The following is a 20,982-nucleotide window of genomic DNA, read 5'->3' as shown; positions in this document are numbered from 1 at the left end:
TGTTATTTAAGTTTTTTTTCCATCATTGCTATCTTGAATAAAATAGACCAAATCTATACCAATGGCTTAAAAGAGGAACAATTATTTTTTGTTTCAATGGCTTCCTTCCTAATGCTAATTACAACTTAAAACTATATTATTTACTAATGGTTTACTTGTTCTTGGCTAATCTCCCCACTAGAAAACATGGTCTATGAAGACAGAGATCCTATCTGCCTTATCTAATTGTTTTCTCCCTGTACTTAAGACAGTCTTCCCAGGTGGCGCAGTGATAAAGAATCCACCTGCCAGTGCAGGAGACTCAAGAGACACACAGGTTCGATCTCTGGATCAGGAAGATCCCTTGGAGAAGGAAATGGCAACCCACTCCAGTATTCTTGCCTGAAAAAGTCCATGGACAAAGGAGCCTGGCAGGTTACAGCCCTTGGGGGTCACAAAGAATGAGACACGACTGAGTGAGCACACACACTTAAGACAATGGTTAGCACATCCCAGGTCCTTGAAAAAGAACTATTGATTCTGTCATTAATTGAATATTGAACTATATTGGCCCTGAGGAGTCATAAGACACTGCCCACAAAGAGAGCTCCTTGGCCACCCAGGGAAGACAAGAAATCAAAGAATTGCAACGAACTGTGCCATGTGATTGTTCAACTGGAAACTCATCTCAGTCAAAGGACTCAAGCCCTTCCACAGAAAATTACATTGAAACAGAGATAATGAAAATTAAGCAAGAATTCTAAAGCAAACAAAGGGCAACAATAAAACACATAATTGTAAACAGTTTCGTGAACTTGTGCTCCTCCCACATAAAGCAGAGGTGAAAACACAACCTCTAGAGGAGTGAGCCCAAGAGTTGCCCTGTTTGCAAGAGAAAACTGCCTGGAAGAGGGAAACCTTGCCTCCAGGGACCTGCTAGAAATTGAGCTGAAGTCTGAGCTCCCACATCATCTCAGAGCCTGCTTTTCTGGTTTGGGGATTCTAGCTTTTTTTTTTTTTTTTAATCCACATCAAGGCTTGGTGAGCTGTCCACAAATAAACTCTTGGACAAAGATCTAAAGCTGAGTTTATCCAAAGCCTAAACAATTGCCAGGCACACCCATTGGCTAGAAGACAGTTCTTCTCCCTTGGACAATCATTTTCATAATACTCAATTATAGGCAGCTTTATTCCCATGATTTTATTACAAAAACATCAGTCTATGCAACATCAGATGCCACAAGGAGAGATTTTTCAAGTCTGTGACTCTCCCTGGAAAGCAATAAGAGTTTGTTTCAACTTCTCAAAGCATTCTCTGCTATCAGGCTTAGTTATCCTTCCTTAGTGCTTTTAGGCAGGGGACAAGCTGGGATTCCCAAATAGAGGAGAAATCAAGTCCGCTGCCTGGCTGCTCCCCTGTGTGGGGGCTCATTTACGGCCAGTCCTGCAAGGGATGGGGGAGCATTCTGCGGTCTGTCTCCTAGCGGGTGAGGAGGCTGTGAGAGGGTGTGTACTGCCAGAGTGGAAGTCACATGGCAGGTGACCAGCAAGTCACTAGCCCATCACACTGAGGGCATCAGACACTAGTGTTGGTTTGCTGAGGTCACTCGAATTTCCTAACATGGAAAGGGAATTTGGAACATAGACTTCGTTTTTCTGAGAGAAACCTTGGGTAAAGAAACAGACTGGAAGTCTGGCCACTCCCTTCAGTTTCACCAGAGAGCAAGGTTATGTTGTCTCAGTGCTTCAGGGCTTCTTGACTCACGGCTGTAAAAACGTTCATTCATTTACGCCCGGTGCTGAAGAATCTGCGGTGGACGAGAGGCAGGCCCTGTCTCCAGGGGTTTATAATACTGGTCAGCATGACACCAAGTGAAAGGCAGGTGGGTGAAGAGGGATGACAGCTGGTCAAGGCAGAGGGAGCAGTCAGAGGCCAGGGCATACCTGATGTATGTTCCATGAGGGGCACAAAGTTAGGTATGATTAGAGCGCAGCCTGTGACGGGGACTGTGTGAAAGGCGAGGCTGAGACAGAGGCATGTCTAAGCTAAACAAGGTCTCTGGTTTCACAAACTCTTCCTGTTGTTTTTCTGTGCACACACACTTGCCAAACTGCCCTATGTATCCTTCCAAAAAATATGCTCACACTGTCCATGTGTACCCCTGCTGCTGCTGCTGCTGCTAAGTCGCTTCAGTCATGTCCGACTCTGTGCGATCCCATAGATGGCAGTCCACGAGGCTCCCCCGTCCCTGGGATTCTCCAGGCAAGAACACTGGAGTGGGTTGCCATTTCCTTCTCCAGTGCATGAAAGTGAAAAATCAAAGTGAAGTCGCTCAGTTGTGTCCGACTCTAGCGACCCCATGGGCCGCAGCCTACCAGGCTCCTCCGTCCATGGGATTTTCCAGGCAAGAGTACTGGAGTGGGGTGCCATTGCCTTCTCCAATGTGTACCCCTACCCCAAAGCAAGTCTTTTAAATACTGGGTGAAGACTACCCCTACCCCCAGACTTATGAGCAATTTTTGGTGGCAAGCTGGTTTAATCATTAAAAAAATTTTTTTTAATTATGGTAAAAGTCACATAACATAAAACATCTATTTTAACCATATTTACCTTCCTGGTGGTTCAGATGATAAAGCATCTGCCTGCAACGGGGTTGAATTCCTGGGTTGGGAAGATCCCCTGGAGAAGGAAATGGCAACCCACTCCAGTACTCTCGCCTGGAAAATCTCACGGACAGAGGAGCCTGATAGGCTACAGTCCACGGGGTTGCAAAGAGTAGGACATGACTGAACGACTTCACAATTGCACAGTTCAATGACACGAAGTATATGCACCTCTCACCATTATCCATCTCCTGAATCTTTCACTGTCCTCATTTGAAACTATCTCCATTAAACACTAACTCCCCATCCTCCCTCTCCCATGCAACCCAGCCCCTGGCATCTATCAGTGTACTTTCTGATCCTATGAATTCGACTATTCTAGGTGTCTCCTATAAGTGGGATCAAATTAGGGATTAGGGATTCAGCACCTAATGTATATTGGTATGCATTTTAGAGATTGACTTAATAAATGTCCTATAAACACATTGTACCTTTTTCTTTCTTTCTCCTGTACTATACAATGGGCTTCCCAGGTGGTGCTAGTGGTAAAGAACTCACCTGCCAAGGCAGGAGACATAAGAGACATGGGTTTGATCCCTGGGTCGGGAAGATCCCCTGGAGGAGGGCATGGCAACCCACCCCAGTATTCTTGCCTGGAGAATCCCATGGACAGGGGAGCCTGGTGGGCTACAGTCCATCGGGTCACAAAGAGTCAGACACGACTGAGTGACTAAGCACTCACGCACGCTATTCAGTAGGTTCTCACCAACCATCTACCTCATACGTAATAGTGTACATATTAATTTTCATCATTTTTACATCACGATTGTAAAGCTACATTTCAGCTGAGGTAGTGGGTCATTTGAAATGGTCAATAATAACTGGACAGAAAAAACTGACTGTGGTTTAGAGAGGATATCAGTATCATTTTCCACAGTCTGTTTTAGTGTGAACTAAATCACAAATTAATATATCAAGCAAACTTTTTTTTTAAAGGAGAAAAAAATGAAGCCAGTTGCCAAGAAATTTTTTTAAAAATATTCTGAGAAATAGTAATTCCAGTGAGGATGGAGAGAAGTAGGTAGATTCAGGAGATTTTGGATGATGAACTGTGTGATGGATTTCCTGCAGGAGGAGGGAGTCAGAGATGATGCTTGGGAACCTGTGTTGGACTGCTAAGTGGACATCATATGACCTTGTGACCCACTCTAAATAATACAGTTATAATTCTACTCTAAGGCTTTCTACTCATTACAGTAAATTGTAATATGACATTTATTATGGTTTAGAACCATAGAATGTCATTCCTATCTTCGTGATTTCTGACTTGTTTTTATAAAACAAATTTAGAAGTAAAGGAAAATCTGTACCAGAATTAGAAAATTTAGAAGAGCCTTTGTCAGGAGACTTTTTTTTTTTTTGCTTTGTTTTTATTTTGTGCTTTATTTATTTTTAAACATTTTTTTAGTGAAAAATTTCAAACATACAAAATGAGAGAGAAGAGTAATAAAATTTATATACTTCATATACAGTAATAAAATTTATATACTTCACTCAGATTCCACAGTTATCAATTCATCTCCGATCTTGTTTTAGTTAAATAAACTATCCTCCCTCACAGCTGAATTTTTGTAGCTTTGTTGAGATATAATTGACACATAGCACTATGTCAGTTTAAGGTGTACAATATGATGATTTGGTATAAACTTATATTGCAAAATAATTGCCATAATAAGGTTTATCAACAAACCCATCACCTCATATAATTACATTTTGTGTGTGTGTATGGTGAGAACATTTAAGATTTACTCTCTTATCAACTTTCAATTATATAATATAGTATTGTTCATTATGGAGAAGGCACTGGCCACCCACTCCAGTACTCCTGCCTGGAAAATCCCATGGACGGAGGAGCCTGGTGGGCTGCAGTCCATGGGGTCACTAAGAGTCGGACACGACTGAGCGACTTTTTCCCTTTCATGCATTGGAGAAGGAAATGGCAACCCACTCTAGTGTTCTTGCCTGGAGAATCCCAGGGACGAAGGAGCCTCCTGGGCTGCTGTCTATGGGGTCGCACAGAATCAGACACGACTGAAGTGACTTAGCAGCAGCAGCAGCATTTTTAATTATGGGACTTCCCAGGTGTCTCAGTGGTAAAGAATCTGCCTGCCAATACAAGAGATACAAGAGATATGGGTTTAATCTCTGTGTTGGGAAGATCCCTGGGGGAAGGAAATGGCACCTCACCCCAGTATTCTTGCCTAGGAAATCCCATGGACAGAGGAGCCTGGCGGGCTATAGTCCATGGGGTCACAAAGAGTCAAACACGACTTAGTCACTGAGCGTGCACACACAAGATAGACACACAAGTTCCTATGATGGCTGAAGTGTGTGGGTAGGGGAAGGGATGTCTGGCACCCTATGGTTTTGGTTGGTCTCTCCTTTCTTGCTCTTTCTGACATGTGGATAACTTTCTCTGAATAGGAAGAATTAAGTGTTATTTTTTAAATTTTAAGCTAAAATATAAATTGCATGTAATAGCAAGACAGAATTAACACCTCAAGAATTGTTCTCTCATTTATAAATGAAGAAACTGAAGCTCAGAGCAGTTGTTCTATTTAATTGGGGCCTCACATCTAGCAGGTGGCAGAGCTCAGAGAAAAGCCCAGATCTTCATTCTTCCTTCCTTCACCTGAGCAGTTTGATATACATTTTACCAGGGAAAACTGGAGTTATTCCTTATGATGATTTAGTGATGCACACACAAATCAACATTCAGAAGCCTGTTCTGACTTTCTTTTTATGAGTTTTAAATAGAGCATAATGGCCATTGAAAATAAATCTTTGGATTCAAACCTTGACAATGTCCTTCAGCTCTGTTCTCTCTCTTAGATTACAAGGACATATTTCCATTTTATTGCAAATTGAACATAAGCAGTTTTACTGCACAACCAGAAGTTTAGCAAGATCACTTTAAGTTTCTAGCCTCCAGACTTGTCTTGAATGAACTTGAGGTTGTGTGTGTGTCGTGGTATGTGTGTGTCGTGGTATGTGTGTGTCGTGGTATGTGTGTGTGTGTGTGTATAACCATTTTCAGTGGAGGGTTGAACTGTTTTTAGATTGGCTGCAGACACTTATCTAGTGGTCTCAAACTGTAAACTTATGTGCTTTGAATTATTTTCATTTTTAGGACCAGATCTTCATGGAAAATGTGGGTGCAGTGAAGCAGCTTTGCAAATTAACCAACAACCTTGAAGAAAGAATAGAAGAGTTAGAAATATGGAACAGAAAGCTGGCCAGGCTAAAGCGGCTCAGTAGTTCGAAGTCCTCTGCCAGTGAGGCGAGCTCAATCAGGTACCTCCAGGACTGCCATAGAAATGTGGAGAAAGGGAGAATGAGGGTCTTTCTATAACTAGAAAGACCTTTCTGTAACAATCTGAATGGTTTGTCTACCAAGCAGCAATCATTACTTTGTTTTAATTAAGTCTCTATTCATCTTTTAGAATGAATGTTTTGAAACACAATTATTTTATATGATAATTTTCTTATTTTTTCTGTTGCTGCTTTTAAGATGAAACAAAATATAATGGATCTGTTTAAGAGTGGTGATTATAGGATGCGCTACATTTTAACAAAACAGACCGTCTCTCTTTTTAACAAGGAAAGGGGACCATTTCTAAATTTAGAAAACCATGTTTGATCCTCAGGGACAAAAATTATTCTATTTTTTATTACTTAAGGGTGTAAGTGCATATTTTCTGGGCTATAGTTTTGAGGAAAAGGGAAATGTAAATTTTAATGCATTTATTTATATTTACTAAAGTTCTTTTACACAAAAAGAACTCTCAGTTGCCTCGACTTTCCTTTTTAAAATTACCACTGTATTACAAAAAAAGAGCCATACTGCTGTGTTAGTGACAGCCTGGGCCTTTGTCATATAACTCCCAGAGAGGCATTTGATTTGTAATTAATTTTCTCTTTCTCTTTTTAAAGCAAATTTAGCAGAGCTCTTAGTGCATCTTCTCCAAAAAGGACCATTTCCAAAAAAAACAGCAAGGTAAATAGACTTAAATTTATAATGAACAGAGATGATATTTTCTATTAAAATAGAGTTTATGAAAATTAATCAAGAATTGTTTTCATCGTTTATTTGTTGATGGGTTCTCTAGTATGTATCCTTATGCACAAAGCCATTTAAATATTATTCCTTTAATAGATATTAATTGGTTTTTCAAAGAGGAGGTTAGGGACATTCATTTCAGAAATATTACTCTGCCAGTTTTTGTGTGTATATTCCCCAACAAGAGAAATTCATCAGCAGATGACCCTGGGTTATAAGACCTGTGTGTATTCCTTGACTTGATTTAGTCCCTTATCTTTGGTTCCAAAAGATCCCAAAGGGATGTCAGTTAATCTCTAAATCTCTCTTTTCCCTTTGACATTCGGTACTCTATATGCAAATAGAGACTAGGTATTCATTTGCTTGCAAAGCTTAAAATGTGGCAACTTTATTAATGAACGGAGCATTTCATCAAATAGGATAACATTTACAGTAAAAAGTGAAGGTTAATCATTTATTAGCTTAAAGGACAGCCTATCCATGGCAGAGAAGTGTCAGTGAGGGGGAAGCTTCAGTCCCTTCTTCCTAGGTGCATTCATAGAAAGCTGTGAACCTCAGCTTATGCCTCAGATCCACTGATATTCCCAGAGGAAGATATTTATGACCTTCATCTATATTTTGTTAAGGGCTGACCTGATATTTGGGCCATTGTCCTGTTTTACTCTCTACTTCTTCTGTATATCGCTGAACTATTCTAAGAGGATTTAAGAAGAGTTCAGTATTCTACTAAAAAGTACTAAAATGCTATGGTGCAGACAAGTTTCTTGATATATGCCAACAGATATAAATACATGGATAAATAAACATGTAGAAGTGTTCTTGGGAAAGTTTACTTAATTGCATTGGGAAACAGATAATACCATGAACTTCAAGATGTTCAAGCTGGATTTAGAAAAGGCAGAGGACCCAGAGATCAAATTGCTAACATCCCTTGTGTTATTGAAAAAGTACAAGACTTCCAGAAAAGTATCTACTTCTGCCTTATTGACTATGCCAAAGCCTTTGACTGTGTGGATCACAACAAACAGTGGAAAATTCTTAAAGAGATGGGAATACTAGACCACCTGACCTGCCTCCTGAGAAATCTGTATGCAGGTCAAGAAGCAACAGTTAGAACTGGACATGGAACAATAGACTGGTTCCAAATTGGGAAAGGATTACATCAAGGCTATATATTGTCATCCTGCTTATTTAACTTCTATGCAGAGTACATCATGCAAAATGTCCAGCTGGATGAATCACAAGCTGGAATCAAGATTGCTGGGAGAAATATCAATAACCTCATATATGCAGATGACACCACCCTTATGGCAGAAAATGAAGAAGAACTAAAGAGCCTCTTGATGAAAGTGAAAGAGGAGAGTGAAAAAGTTGGCTTAAAACTCAACATTCAGCAAACTAAGATCATGGCATCCAGTCCCATTACTTCATGGCAAATAGATGGGGAAATAATGGAAACAATGAGAGACTTTATTTTGGGGGTTCCAAAATCACTGCAGATGGTGACTGCAGCCATAAATTAAAAGACGCTTGCTCCTTGGAAGAAAAGTTATAACCAACCTAGACAGCACATTAAAAAGCAGAGACATTACTTTGCCAACAAAGGTCTGTCTAGTCAAAGCTATTGCTTTTCCAGTAGCCATGTATGGATGTGAGAGTTGGCCTATAAAGAAAGCTGAGTGCCAAAGAATTGATGCTTTTGAACTGTGGTGTTGGAGAAGACTCTTGAGAGTCCTTTGGACTGCAAGGAGATCCAACCAGTCCATCCTCAAGGAAATCAGTCCTGAATATTCATTGGCAGGACTGATGCTGGAGCTGAAACTCCAGTACTTTGGCCACCTGATGTGAAGAACTGACTCATCTGAAAAGACCCTGATCTTGGGAAAGATTGAAGGAAAGAGGAGAAGGGGACGACAGAGGATGAGATGGTTGGATGGCATCACCGACTCAATGGACATGAGTTTGAGTAAACTCTGGGAGTTGGTGATGGACAGGGAAGCCTGGCGTGCTGCAGTCCATGGGGTTGCAAAGAGTCAGACACGACTGAGCAACTAAACTGAGCTGAACTGAACTGAACAGATAATAATAGTGTCTACCTTACAACAATAATTGATAGGATTAAATGATCTAAAGTCCTCAGCACAATGCCCAGCACATAGCAGGTTGCTCAATAAACACAAAATACTAACAATATTGTGTAGGGAAGGTGCTCTTTGTACTAACCAGTTTGCAAGGGAATAGAAGGAACTGTATCTGCATCAATGGAGGCAGATTGGAAGGTACTGATTTGGTTCCTGTGGGCTTCCCTGGTGGCTCAACAGTAAAGAATCCACCTGTAATGCAGGAGCTTCAGGAGACTCAGGTTTGATCCCTGGGTCAGGAAGATCCCCTGGAGGAGGGTATGGCAACCCAGTGCAGTATTCTTGCCTGGACAATCCCATGGCCAGAGGAGCCTGGTGGGGGCTCCATGGGGTCGCAGAAGCGTTAGACACAACTGAGGCAACTTAGCAAGCACACATGCATTTGGTTCCTGTGTAACCTTTGTGGCAACCATCTTGCACCTAAGGGATCTGTTTCTTTCGCAGTTTTCTCAGGATATTAACTACAATATATGGTCCATGAGAAGAGACTGTGTCTGCCTTCCTCACTCTCTGTCCCCAGGGACTGGCACACAGTGTGTACTCAGGAACTGTTCGTTAAATCAATGCATGAATGGAGACCCCATCTGAAAATATTCCCTGTAGGCTAACAATCTAAATTTAAAACATTAAGAGATTTAATGTCTTGGGTGCATGGGTGGCGGGGGTGTTGGGGTGTGAACACAGAGTCCAGGACGTGTATAGACATTGAAGGGCATCCCCTCAATTCGAAGACCTCTTATAGTCACTGTCTTATGCCTGTGGAGGCAAAGGTGAGTAAGATGTGGCCTCGTCTAAGGAATTTTAAGCTAGGGACTTCCTAGGTAGTCCAGTGGTTAAGACTTTGCCTTCCACTGCAGGGAGTGCAGGTCCCCCCTACCCAGGGTGGTGGGGAGGTAAGATCCCACATGCCTTGGGGCCAAAAAACCCAAGACAGAAAACAGAAGCAATATTATAACAAATTCAATGAAGATTTTTAAAGGGTCTATATTTAAAAAAAAAATCTTAAAAGAAAAAAGAAGTTTAAAGTAATCAGGGAAAATCAGAAGAGAATAAAAAGACCAGCTGTACCTGGAAGTGATAAATAATGTAGACGCTCAGAGCACTGTGGGAGTAGCATGGGAGCTGGGCCTTCAAGGGGGCAAAGGTTTGTCTGGAAAGTGACAGGAGCTGCCGGAGCAGTTCTGGATGGAATGACACAAGCCAAGGTCTGGGAGCTGGTGCTGGCTTCATTGACTAGGTGGGAGTTTGTTAGGGAGGAGAAAAGTTAAGGCTGAAAATAAGTTAGTCTCAGTTTCTGGATCGCCAGTTAAGGAGTTCATTTGGTAGCCATGAAGACTTTGTGAATAATAACAATAAGTCGTACAGTGTCTCCTTTCTTTACAGACAGAAAAAGGGAGGCGGCATGGCATTTGAGAATAACAGCGCGTATTCTGAAAGTGTTAGTTGCTTGGTTGTGTCTGAATCTCTGAGACCCCAGTGACTATAGCCTATCAGGATCCTCAGTCTATGGAATTTCCAGGCCAGAAAACTGGAGTGAGTTGCCATTCACTCCTCCAGAGGATCTTCTCAACCCAGAGATCGAACCCAGGTCTCCTGCATTGCAGAAACATTCTTTCTGTCTGAGCCACCAGGGAAGCCCCACAGATTCTGAACCCAAGTGTTTTTTGGGTCAAAGCCTGGCTCTGTAATTTATTAGCTGTGTGATCTTGAGTGAGAACTTAGCTCCCTGAGCCTCATTTTTCCCCATCTCTAAAATAGGGATGAGAACAGTACTTACCTTATAGGGACGTTGAGAATTATTGTGGGGTTCAAAACATTAGTATACATAAAGCACTCAGAAGAGGGTGTGACACGTAAGTGCCATAAAAGTGTTCACCATTAGTATTTTCAAACCCACTCTTTCAGTGGTTCTCATACTTTGGCATATATCAGAGTCTTCCAGGGAGCTTGGTAAAATACCAATGTGTGCTGTTGCCGTGGGTGAAGTTGGAAAAACCTCAGAGTTTAAGTAAAAATCCACTGAGGACATGGAGAAGAAGGGCGAAAGGAAAGGAACTGATGCAGACACTTTTCATTATCCTGCTTCCTATAGATCCCCAGCCCCCACCTCAGTCTGAATGGAAACCTATTGAATCAGAATGTTTCAGGGCATTTAGATTTTTAACAAGCTCCATAGTAATCTTCACACAAACCTGAATTTGAGAACCATTAGACTGTTAATTAGATCTACCCAATAACTCTGTAAAGTAGGCAGGTATGATTTCATCCTTCCTATTTTATTGATGAAGAAATGAGGATCAATGACATTTCGATGACTTGTTCAGGGCTTGACTCCAAGTCTGACTCCAGGTCTTGGGTGATTTTCCTATATTAGGTCAAAGGATTTGGAACAAAACCATACAGATTTAAAACAATCTGGCATCTTTAGGGAGTAGGTTGGGAGGGAAGCTGCTATCCTGAAATTAATACTATTTAATTCTAATCAATTCAGTAAATTCCACTGAGTTCCTTCTGTGCACAGAGCACTAGCAGAGCATCCTCAGAACTATTCCAGTGAGGTATGGGAATGGTATAAACCATCTACTTCTCGGTATTCAGTGGTGGTTGTTTAGTCGCTAAGTTGTGTCTGACTCTTTGTGACCCCATGGACTGTAGCCCAACAGGCTAATCTGCCCATGGGATTTTTCAGGCAAGAATACTGGAGTGGGTTGCCATTTCCTTCTCCAGGGGAATCTTCCCCACCCAGGGATTGAACCTGGGTCTCCTGCATTGCAAGTGGATTCTTTAGCAACTGAGCTATTGGTATTCAGTGAAAGTGAAAGTCACTTAGTCTTGTCAGACTCTTTGTGACCCCATGGACTATACAGTCCTTGGAATTTTCCAGGCCAGACTACTGAAGTGGATAGCCTTTCCCTTCTCCAGGGGATCTTCCCAACCCAGGAATTGAAGCCAGGTCTCCCACATTGTAGGCGGATTCTTTACCAGCTGAGCCAAAAGGGAAGCCTATTGGTATTCAAAGTGGCTTCTTATTGCACCTCTGGACGAGTCAGTTATAAACATATATAAAATAGCCCTAAAGATTTGGGTAATTGTTAAAAAGGGTGCAGTTAATCCCACCCACAATGTTACACTGAAGAACATTTTCTCTATACAGATAATCTGCCCAAGAAATTCAAAGACCAATTTAAGCTTTTTCTTGTCTACTGCCATCCTTCAATTCCCTTCTTACCCTGGACCCCCAGGAGGAAGCAAACATAACACTTTCTATTGCATTAGCAGGAAAACTCATATTTAAAGAGCTTATATTTAACTGGGCAGAAAACCTCTCCTATCTCTAGTCAGATTCCTCACCAACTGCACAGCTGTCTATCCTAGTTCTGGCTCATTCCTCATGTGCAAGTTTTTAATGCCAATATGTACCCGTCCTAAAGGTTTATCTCATTCACTTCCTAGGGAGTGTAATTTACTTATTTTCATTTCCCCCTATAGTGTTACTCATCATAGTACTTAATGTATATTTGCTGAAGGGATAAGAATAAATAAGACATAGGCCCAGAACTGTTCTCAAAAATAGGTGGCAGAATCGGATACTAATATATATGATTTAAGGAGTAATTAATAGTATTTCATGCCACAAAAACCTTTCCTGCAATTTGTCATGCTGCCTGAAATTCTTCCATTGGGATTTATTCTATCATGTCTTGAAGGCATTTTGTTTTTCGAAAGTATCTTATTAAAAGAAATGGACCTCTGTCTTCTGACAGTATCTTGTCTGGCAGCTCCTCTTTTCTCATAGAACTTCAAGAATAAGCGCTAAATGAATGGCACAGACAATTGTCCTGCAGGGAAAAGAGAGCATGGCCTGGAGTGCCAAGGAAAGGGAGGGACTTGGCTTTGAAAGAATTTCCTTTTCAGAGAGGAGGAGGGAGAGATAGGCTGAAGGCAGCAGCAAAGACCCCCTGGGGAGTGAGCCTTCAGACATCCTTCTCAAAGTTGGTGTCACTGATTTGTCATTTCTCATTGCTGAATTTTTTATAGGTTTCTTTTTCAGGAAAAAAACAGTCATGTCCTAACTGGGTTTTCCAGAGCTTGGTTATAACCCTCATTGCTGTGATGGCATTTTGGTAAGAAAAACATCAGTGTTATTCTACGTCAAGCTCTTTTTCTCTTTCCATCTTCCTTTTTCACAAGTGAACTGGGGACTGACTTTCTATTTACTTTGAAGACTGAGAAGCCCTTTAAACCAGGTGTTGGTCTTTGATTTCGCTTAGAGATGACGGAGCCCTTTGTAAACTCATTCTTTGAAGGAAAAAAAAAAAGCACAGGCTTTCTGCTCCTAAATATGAAATGCTCTTTTTTTATAATCAACTGATTACTTTTTACTAGCTCGCTGTGGCTTTCGTGTTTGTGTGTATGCAGGTATGTGTGTGCGTGTGTGTATATTGTTTAGTCCTGCCCTGCAAATAACTGTTGCAACATCTTTGCTCTCCTTTCCCATCTACTTGGAGGAAAAGAGTGAGTAAACAATCAGGTACAATCCACTCTCCCTTGGATCCTTACATTTATTAGGATTCTTCTGGATTTTATGCCAAAAGAGACCATGAGATTATCCCAAGATATGCAACATGATGAAATTCTAGCCAAATGTGCTAAGCAGTTAAACAAATTCAGAAAGGACAAGATGGTTGCTAGGCAAGTACTGGATACCCTTGGTCTGCTATCCCTCCTCCACAGGAGGAAGAGTCGTGCTTTTGAGGGATGAGAGGTTTTTCTCAGGCCTTTGGTCTTCAGACCTGTGCTGCCGCTATGATGGCTTCTCAGCCTTGGAGCCCTGGTCATCTTGCCTGCATCTTCCCTGCCTTCTGGTTCCCTGTATGACTATTCACAGAGTAAAATGGGTATTTATCTATCCCTCCAAAATGCTGTGTTAGTGTGGGAAAGGACTAGCTGCTGGGCCGTGTACCAGATGAGACAATTATCCTCAGAGGCTAAGTAAGCGATGGGCCCAAAGATGCTTCCGGTTCCTTGAAGTAAGGCAACTTCTTAGTTATAGGAGACGTTGTTGGTCTCTCTGTACCCTTCTCTCCCCTCAGCATTTTAACTTTTCACCTGCTACTGCCCACTGTGGGAAGCATCCCCAAGTATTTGACACCACTACATAGAATTTCCATAGAAGCTGGTATACTTTTTCTCTCTCCTAAATGAACTTGTCTTCTGCTAGGATTCTCAGTTCAGGAGAGAGTGAGCACTTTGACCTTTCACAGACATGCTTAACATTCTCTAGAGACACAGGTTCCCATGAAAGCCAAATGCAAAGCTTACAGGAAGTCTAATTTTGACATGAAGAGACTGCTTTTTAAATGTGCTCATCAGATCTTATGAATTCCAATGTTGTCGACCTCCAAGACCAGAAATAGGTGGTAATAGGCTTATTGTCTTGTTTCCAGCCTGTGGTGTACCCAAGAGGGGTCAAAACCCTAAAGAAAGAAGCAGATGTCTATTTTTGGTGTATGATTCTAGAAGCTGCCCAGGCCATGCATTGACGCAGATAGCAGACGGATCAGAAAACATATTTAAGGATTAATAGTAGGGAGATAGAGAATGGGGAATGTGGGAGAACAAAGTCAGGGAGACTGGACCACAGCAAATAGTTGCCACGGCAACACAACAGATTCTGTCTGAAGGCATCTTTGGGGCTCAGCATGGCTTTTACCAAGCAGCCCTGTGCCCGCTGGGTAGTAACCAGCTGCTTCTGAGAAAACTCTGGGAATTCTTTCTTTATGAGCTGAATTCAAATGGGGGGTACATTTCTTTGTAGGTATTTAATGATGGTGAACCAACTACCTTTGATGGGGAACAAAATAATGAGGAGTTGAGTCTAGGGAACCAGATGTGACATCGAGCCGGCAGGAGGTCAAGTGAGGTCCCCCTGTGTCAGGCCCCCACACAGTGGGATAGTAGAGTTCTACAGACACCCACCCCCAGAGAGGAGGATGCTGAGTGTTGGGATGTGTGAGTAGTATTAAGAATAGCTTCCCAAAGCTCAGGACCTTTGAGGAAAGCCTCCACTTGGATGTATAAGTTCCGATCATTGTGGGGAGCGATACACTCATTATTCTGAAGTCACGTAAAGTGGAAATGGATACTTTATGGCACTGCTTTTCCTTCCTCTGTCCAATTTGATGCACTGAGCTCTCAAAAGACAGGCTGCAGGAAGACGTCAGGAGCGGCCAAAAGGATTGGTACCTACCGCTGACTAAATCTGTGTGGCCTTTCATCTCCCTGCACCACCACACGGCTGCCTCCACTAGGGGATATGAACTTTACTGTGACTTTTTCCTGCAAGGAGCAGAGGGCTTCCTCCAGTGCTTTACACACTTCCTCTTGTAATCTTCCGCTAGTGACAGACACTTCTGAGACAGCTTGCCAGGGTCAGGGGGCTGCTTGTGGAAAAATGCATCAGCTCCACCTACCCCAGGAGCCTCTGAGCTCCAGGAAGACTGGGAGATCGTCCTTATCAGGGCAAAGAAGCAGAACTGTGCTGGTTTCCATGGCCGCCCGCCCCCTGCTCGCTCATCTGTATGGTCTGGGAGGGGACATCTCTGGCAGCTGGTTATGTGAGATTTATCTGGAATCAAATCAGCCACATAACTCTTTCTTTTGTTATTTTTTTAAACAGTGGCTTGACAATAGTCTCCCTTTACATACTTAGCTTAAAAGATCAAGACCGATGTACCCCAAGTGCCCCTTCCAGGTAAGAGTTCCCATCTTGTTTTCTTTTGGGGAGGACTCTTGAAGGCCTCTTTTGTTAATTATTTTGTTCTCTTCCTCCAGCAACGTCACAAGCTCTCAGGAGCCAGCTCTGCCCTCCACAGCTTCCCCCTCAGGTAAGATCTCTCCATCAGCCACCTTCAAACCCAGCCTGGGTTTCATGTGAATTGTCAACAGAAGAACCAGCCTTTCAGGTTAACCTTGTCACTTCCCTCCCCTCTGCCTGATGCTTTGCAGCACCTAATACAACCCTGGCAACCACATTGCCCTCCTTCCAAGTACCTGAGATCACTTTCTGTGAGATCCTGCCATGTCAGCAGACTTATTGCTGCCCCATCTGGGGAACAAGAAGAGGCCTCTCAAGCCCCATGCAAAGACAGTTGGAGGAGCAGGAGCCGCATCAGGGGCCATGGGCAGGTAAAGAATGACCAAAGGGTAACAACTAGTGCTTTGAACCTGAGGGATTTGTTCCCCTTCCCAGTGTTTACTTGGTTAGTCTGTTAATGAGTCTAGATAATGGTTCCACTCCTCTGTTAGGGGTGGCAAAATCTTTAAAAACACAAATGCATAAACTTGCAATCATTTCAGTTCAGTTCAGTTGCTCCATTGTGTCCGACTCTTTGCGACCCCATTGACTGCAGCACGTCAGGCCTCCCTGTCCATCACCAACTCCTGGAGTTCATTCACACTCATGTCCATTGAGTCTGTGATGTCATCCAACCATCTCACCCTCTGTCTTCCCCTTCTCCTCCTGCCTTCAATCTTTCCCAGCATCAGGGTCTTTTCCAAGGAGTCAGTTCTTTGAATCAGGTGGCCAAAGTATTGAAGTTTCAGCTTCAGCATCAGTTCTTCCAATGGATATTCAGGACTGATTTCCTTTAGGATGGACTGGTTGGATCTCCTTGCAGTCCAAGGGACTCTCAAGAGTCTTCTCCAACACCACAGTTCAGAAGCATCAATTCTTCAGCACTCAGCTTTCTTTCATGTCAAATGATTACATTTACAATGTTGAATTCCCAAAATATTGAATTGTTGGTGAATTCACGTGAAAGGGTCTCATTTGTTCTTTGCCAAACAAGAGAGTAACAGTAGCACAAGTGGAGTCATCATGTACAGATGGGTAGACTTTTTGGCCCACTTAGAACTTAAAAAGTGATACAGCATCTGGGCTGTCTATCCAAACCAAGTGTGGCAGGAAGTAAATGGCTTTGAAGATTCTAATGAGTTCAGGGTAAGCTTTAAGTCCATGAAAAAAAGCTTTCACTTTCAGATTATCTTCTTGGGACATAGACAAACACACATGCACATACATATGCACGCACGCATGCGTGCACACACACACACACACACACACACACATACTGGTGCTCTTTTAGTATCAGAATGTTCATGTTAAAAAAGCTGAGAATTCCCTGGTAGTCCAGTAGTTATGACTCCACGCTTCCACTGCAGGGGGCACAGGTTCAGTCCCTGATCTGGGAATTAAGATTCCACATGCCACAAAAGCAAAAAAAAATATGGAAACTTGATTAAGGACAAAATTATCTCTGAAAGATCAAGTACTGCACTTCTAAATGTATACTAAGCTATTTTTTTTTCAGAAATTTCCTTCTGTTTACACACATATTAGCAAGTGTCTAAAATAATAATGTGTGCATCGTTCAGTCATGTCTGACCCTTTGTAACCGCATGGACTGTAGCCCACCAGACTCCTCTGTCCATGGGATTCTCCAGGCTAGAATACCAGAGTGGGTAGCCATTCCCTCCTCCAGGGGATCTTCCTGACCCAGGGATTGACCCAAGTCTCCTGCATTGTGGGGATTCTTTACTCACTGGACCACCAGGGAAGCCCAATATAATAATGATGATTATGCTAATAGTAACAATACATACGTATCAGTGTGACATCAATTAGAATGCTGTGGTAACAACTCCCAAATCACAATGCTTAATGTGACAACAATTTATTTGACTCTATATATCAAATGTGGATCAAAAGAAGGATCGTGTACATCATGCTGTTCAGGACTCAGCTGATGAAGCTCCTTCTCAGTACATATTTCCAGAATCTCTACAGAGGTGGTAAAAGAACAGGGCAAATTGTGCATTGGCTGTTAGGGCTTCCACTACGTCACTCCTGCTTACATGTTATTTGCCAAAGCAAGTGACATTGGTTATGTCTAATTTAAAAACAGCTGGTGAAGTGCAGACCTACACATGCCTGGAAGAAGATGAACCAGAATATTTTTGAATAGCCCAAATTATGAATGACGTTATTATGGTCAATGGTTGAAGTTCGGGGGCAAACTCTATTATTTTATATTTGAAGCTTGAATAAATAGCTTCTACAAACCATTGTTATCACCATCATCAGTAACACCATATTATGAAGTATTACTACTGTAGGCCAGGCACCATCATAAGTAGTCCACATGACTAAGTTGTTTAGTTCTTGAAAGCTGGAAAGATAGGCAGCTTTATGATCTTTTTTCTTTTTCTTTGTTGGCAAAGTAATGTCTCTGCTTTTTATTTATTTATATTTTTTCCTTTTTTAAAAATGTATTTTATTTTTTATTTTTATTTATTTATTTTACATTACAATATTGTATTGGTTTTGCCATACATCAACATGAATCCACCACAGGTGTACACGTGTTCCCAATCCTGAACCCTCCTCCCACCTCCCTCCCCATACCATGCCTCTGGGTCATCCCAGTGCACCAGCCCCAAGCTTCCTGTATCCTGCATTGAACCTGGACTGGCGATTCATTTCATATATGATATTATACATGTTTCAATGGCATTCTCCCAAATCATCCCCCACTCCCTCTCCCACAGAGTCCAAAAGACTGTTCTATACATCTGTGTCTCTTTTGCTGTCTCGCATACAGGGTTATCGTTACCATCTTTCTAAATTCCATATATATGTGTTAGTATACTGTATTGGTGTTTTTCTTTCTGGCTTACTTCACTCTGTATAATCGGCTCCATTTATGATCTTTTTTTCCCCAGTGAGGAAGCTAAGACACAGAGAGTTTTCCCCAAAGCTACAGGAAGCAATGTTTACACTGTTTCTCTCATGAAAGCAATTTTTGATTGAACTTGGAAACAGATGCATCACTATAGAATGAAGATAAAAGTTCATTTTAAAGAAAGAAATTAATTTCAGTCATCACATCCTCAATGGTTTTAAATATGGAAAAATCCATTACTGTCATAAAAATCCCCCAGAACCTTCATCTCTTGTTTAGAGCACATGGAAGCTTGTGGCTGGTCAGTTTTCCCTTACCGTGGGAATCCACCTTGGGGACACTTGGTGTCCTTTTCTGAGAGCAGTGCTCAGATGAGACCATCTCACTCATGTGAGGTGGATAATCATGGATCCTGAACAGGAAGAGGTTGGACACTGGCCCGATCTTCACTTCCAAAAAGTTTTTTGACTTTTGTGCAAATTCACTCCTATAGCCACCATCTCTTCCCATCAAGGGGAGATTGGGAAGAGCAGACCTTATCAAACCAAATGAAGATTTGCTGCTCTCTGCTCTGGGACTATGAATGTTCTTATGTTTCCATAATGAACTGAAACACTGGGGAGACTCCTGGAGACAGAAGATCTGCCCCAAGCGTCTGGCTGTGTCCTCTTAGACAAAGCAGTCAACTTCTCTGGCTAAGAATGGAGTTGAAGGTCTGCTTTATCAGGCTCTCTGACACACTGGGCAGTTGTTTCCTCTTCTCTCTTTCCACTTGAAAAAAATGGAAAGGATTGAAATGTTCTGTTTACTATCACCTTCAGGAAACTTGAAAACTCTGGGGGATTTAGAGTTATAGAAGGTCACAGAGCAGCTACTCCAGTGGTGCCCTGGTTTTTTGACCCTGAGATTATGAATCCATTATGCTTTTACAATTATCTGACTGAAAAAGTATTAATACATAGAGGGAGAATGTAACTATAAGTTTAGTTAAGCTTTCAAATGAATTGCTTTTGTTAATCTAACAACAACATTTGAAAAATGGTATATATCTACGGGAGAGATGTTACTTTTTAAGTTTACAACCAACACCACAGACCCCTTTGTGCAGTCATCTGGGTTCCAAAGTCCCCAGGCCAGGAGGATCTCTGATTTGTACCAGCTTATCCATTTGACTGCTGATGGAACAAAAGCTTAGCACTTTGCTTAAGATTCTGCAGTGAATCACAGGTAAAGTTGAAATTGAAATCTAGGTGCCCAGCCCCACCATTCAACCTTTATTTATTTGGGCTTGTGTGTGCATCTACCTGAGATCAACTCCAGAAGATGCAGAAAGTGTCTATTCTGTGGTCCTAGAAAGCAGTTTCAGTACCCTAAGTCTCCTCCCCTTTGCCTATAGCCATTTTTTAAAAAAAATTAGGGAAATACAGCTAATTAGGTCTTCCCTAGTGGCTCAGATGGTAAAGAATCTACCTGCAATGCCAGAGACACAGGAGACATGGGTTTGATCCCTGGGTCGGGAATAGCCCCTGGAGAAGGGAATGGCCCCCCACTCCAGTATTCTTGCCTGGAGAATCCCTTGGACAGAGAAATCTGGTGGGCTATAGTCCATGGGATCGCAAAGAGTTGGACACGACTGAGCGACTAACACTACTACTACTGCAGTGGATTTACAAGATTGTGTTAGTTTCAGGTGTACAGCAAAATGATTTAGATATATATATATATGTAATTTCCAGATTCTTTTCCATTATGTTGTTATAAGATATTGAGTATAGCTTTCTGTGCTATATAGCAGGTCCTTGTTGGTTATCTGTTTTATAGATAGTAATGTGTGTATTTTAATCCCAGTCTCCCTAATTTATCTCTTCTCCCCTTTCCTGCTTTTTGCCCTTTGGTAACTCTAAGTTTGTTTTCTTTGTCTGTGAGTCTCTTTCATGAGTAAGTTCATTGGTGCCATATTTTAGATTCCACATTTAAGTGGTATCATACAGTATTTGTCTTTCTGGCTTATTTCACTTAGTATGATCCTTTCTAGGTCATCCATGTTGCTGCAAATGTCATTATTTTATTCTTATTATGGCTGAGTAGTATCCCATTGTGTGCCTATAGCCATTGAGATGTCGTTCCCACTTCAGGATATTTCTGGGGGTCTGAAGAAAGGCATTTTCCCCCCTGCTGATGTTCCATCTCCTCACTCTGTCCAGAGCACCATGTAACACCAGAGTTTCTAAATCCAACAGAGGAGAAAGTCAGGCAAATATTCGTTTCAACAGGTGTTTCTGGGGCATTTAGACCAACTACAAATTTACAAATACATTTTTCAATTAAAAAAATGTAGAATAACCCTCAGTAGGATGTGGAGTAATATCTCATAGTTCACCAAGCCTCATAACAC

General features: G+C 41.9%; 1 protein-coding gene across 1 annotated transcript in view; it reads left to right on the top strand.

The window, feature by feature from the left end:
- MYRFL (myelin regulatory factor like) overlaps positions 1–20,982 on the top strand; it is a 125,114-nt gene that overhangs the window by 92,781 nt on the left and 11,351 nt on the right. Inside the window, exons 14-19 of the mRNA XM_061416489.1 lie at positions 5,774–5,937; positions 6,577–6,640; positions 12,883–12,968; positions 15,524–15,598; positions 15,679–15,731; positions 15,853–16,032. Of these exons, the coding sequence (XP_061272473.1) occupies positions 5,774–5,937; positions 6,577–6,640; positions 12,883–12,968; positions 15,524–15,598; positions 15,679–15,731; positions 15,853–16,032 (622 nt within the window). The remainder of the gene's footprint in view (positions 1–5,773; positions 5,938–6,576; positions 6,641–12,882; positions 12,969–15,523; positions 15,599–15,678; positions 15,732–15,852; positions 16,033–20,982) is intronic.

The sequence above is a fragment of the Bos javanicus genome, chromosome 5 (assembly GCF_032452875.1).
Source record: "Bos javanicus breed banteng chromosome 5, ARS-OSU_banteng_1.0, whole genome shotgun sequence".
Lineage (NCBI taxonomy): Eukaryota > Metazoa > Chordata > Mammalia > Artiodactyla > Bovidae > Bos > Bos javanicus.
This window is presented reverse-complemented; position numbering and strand designations above follow the sequence as displayed.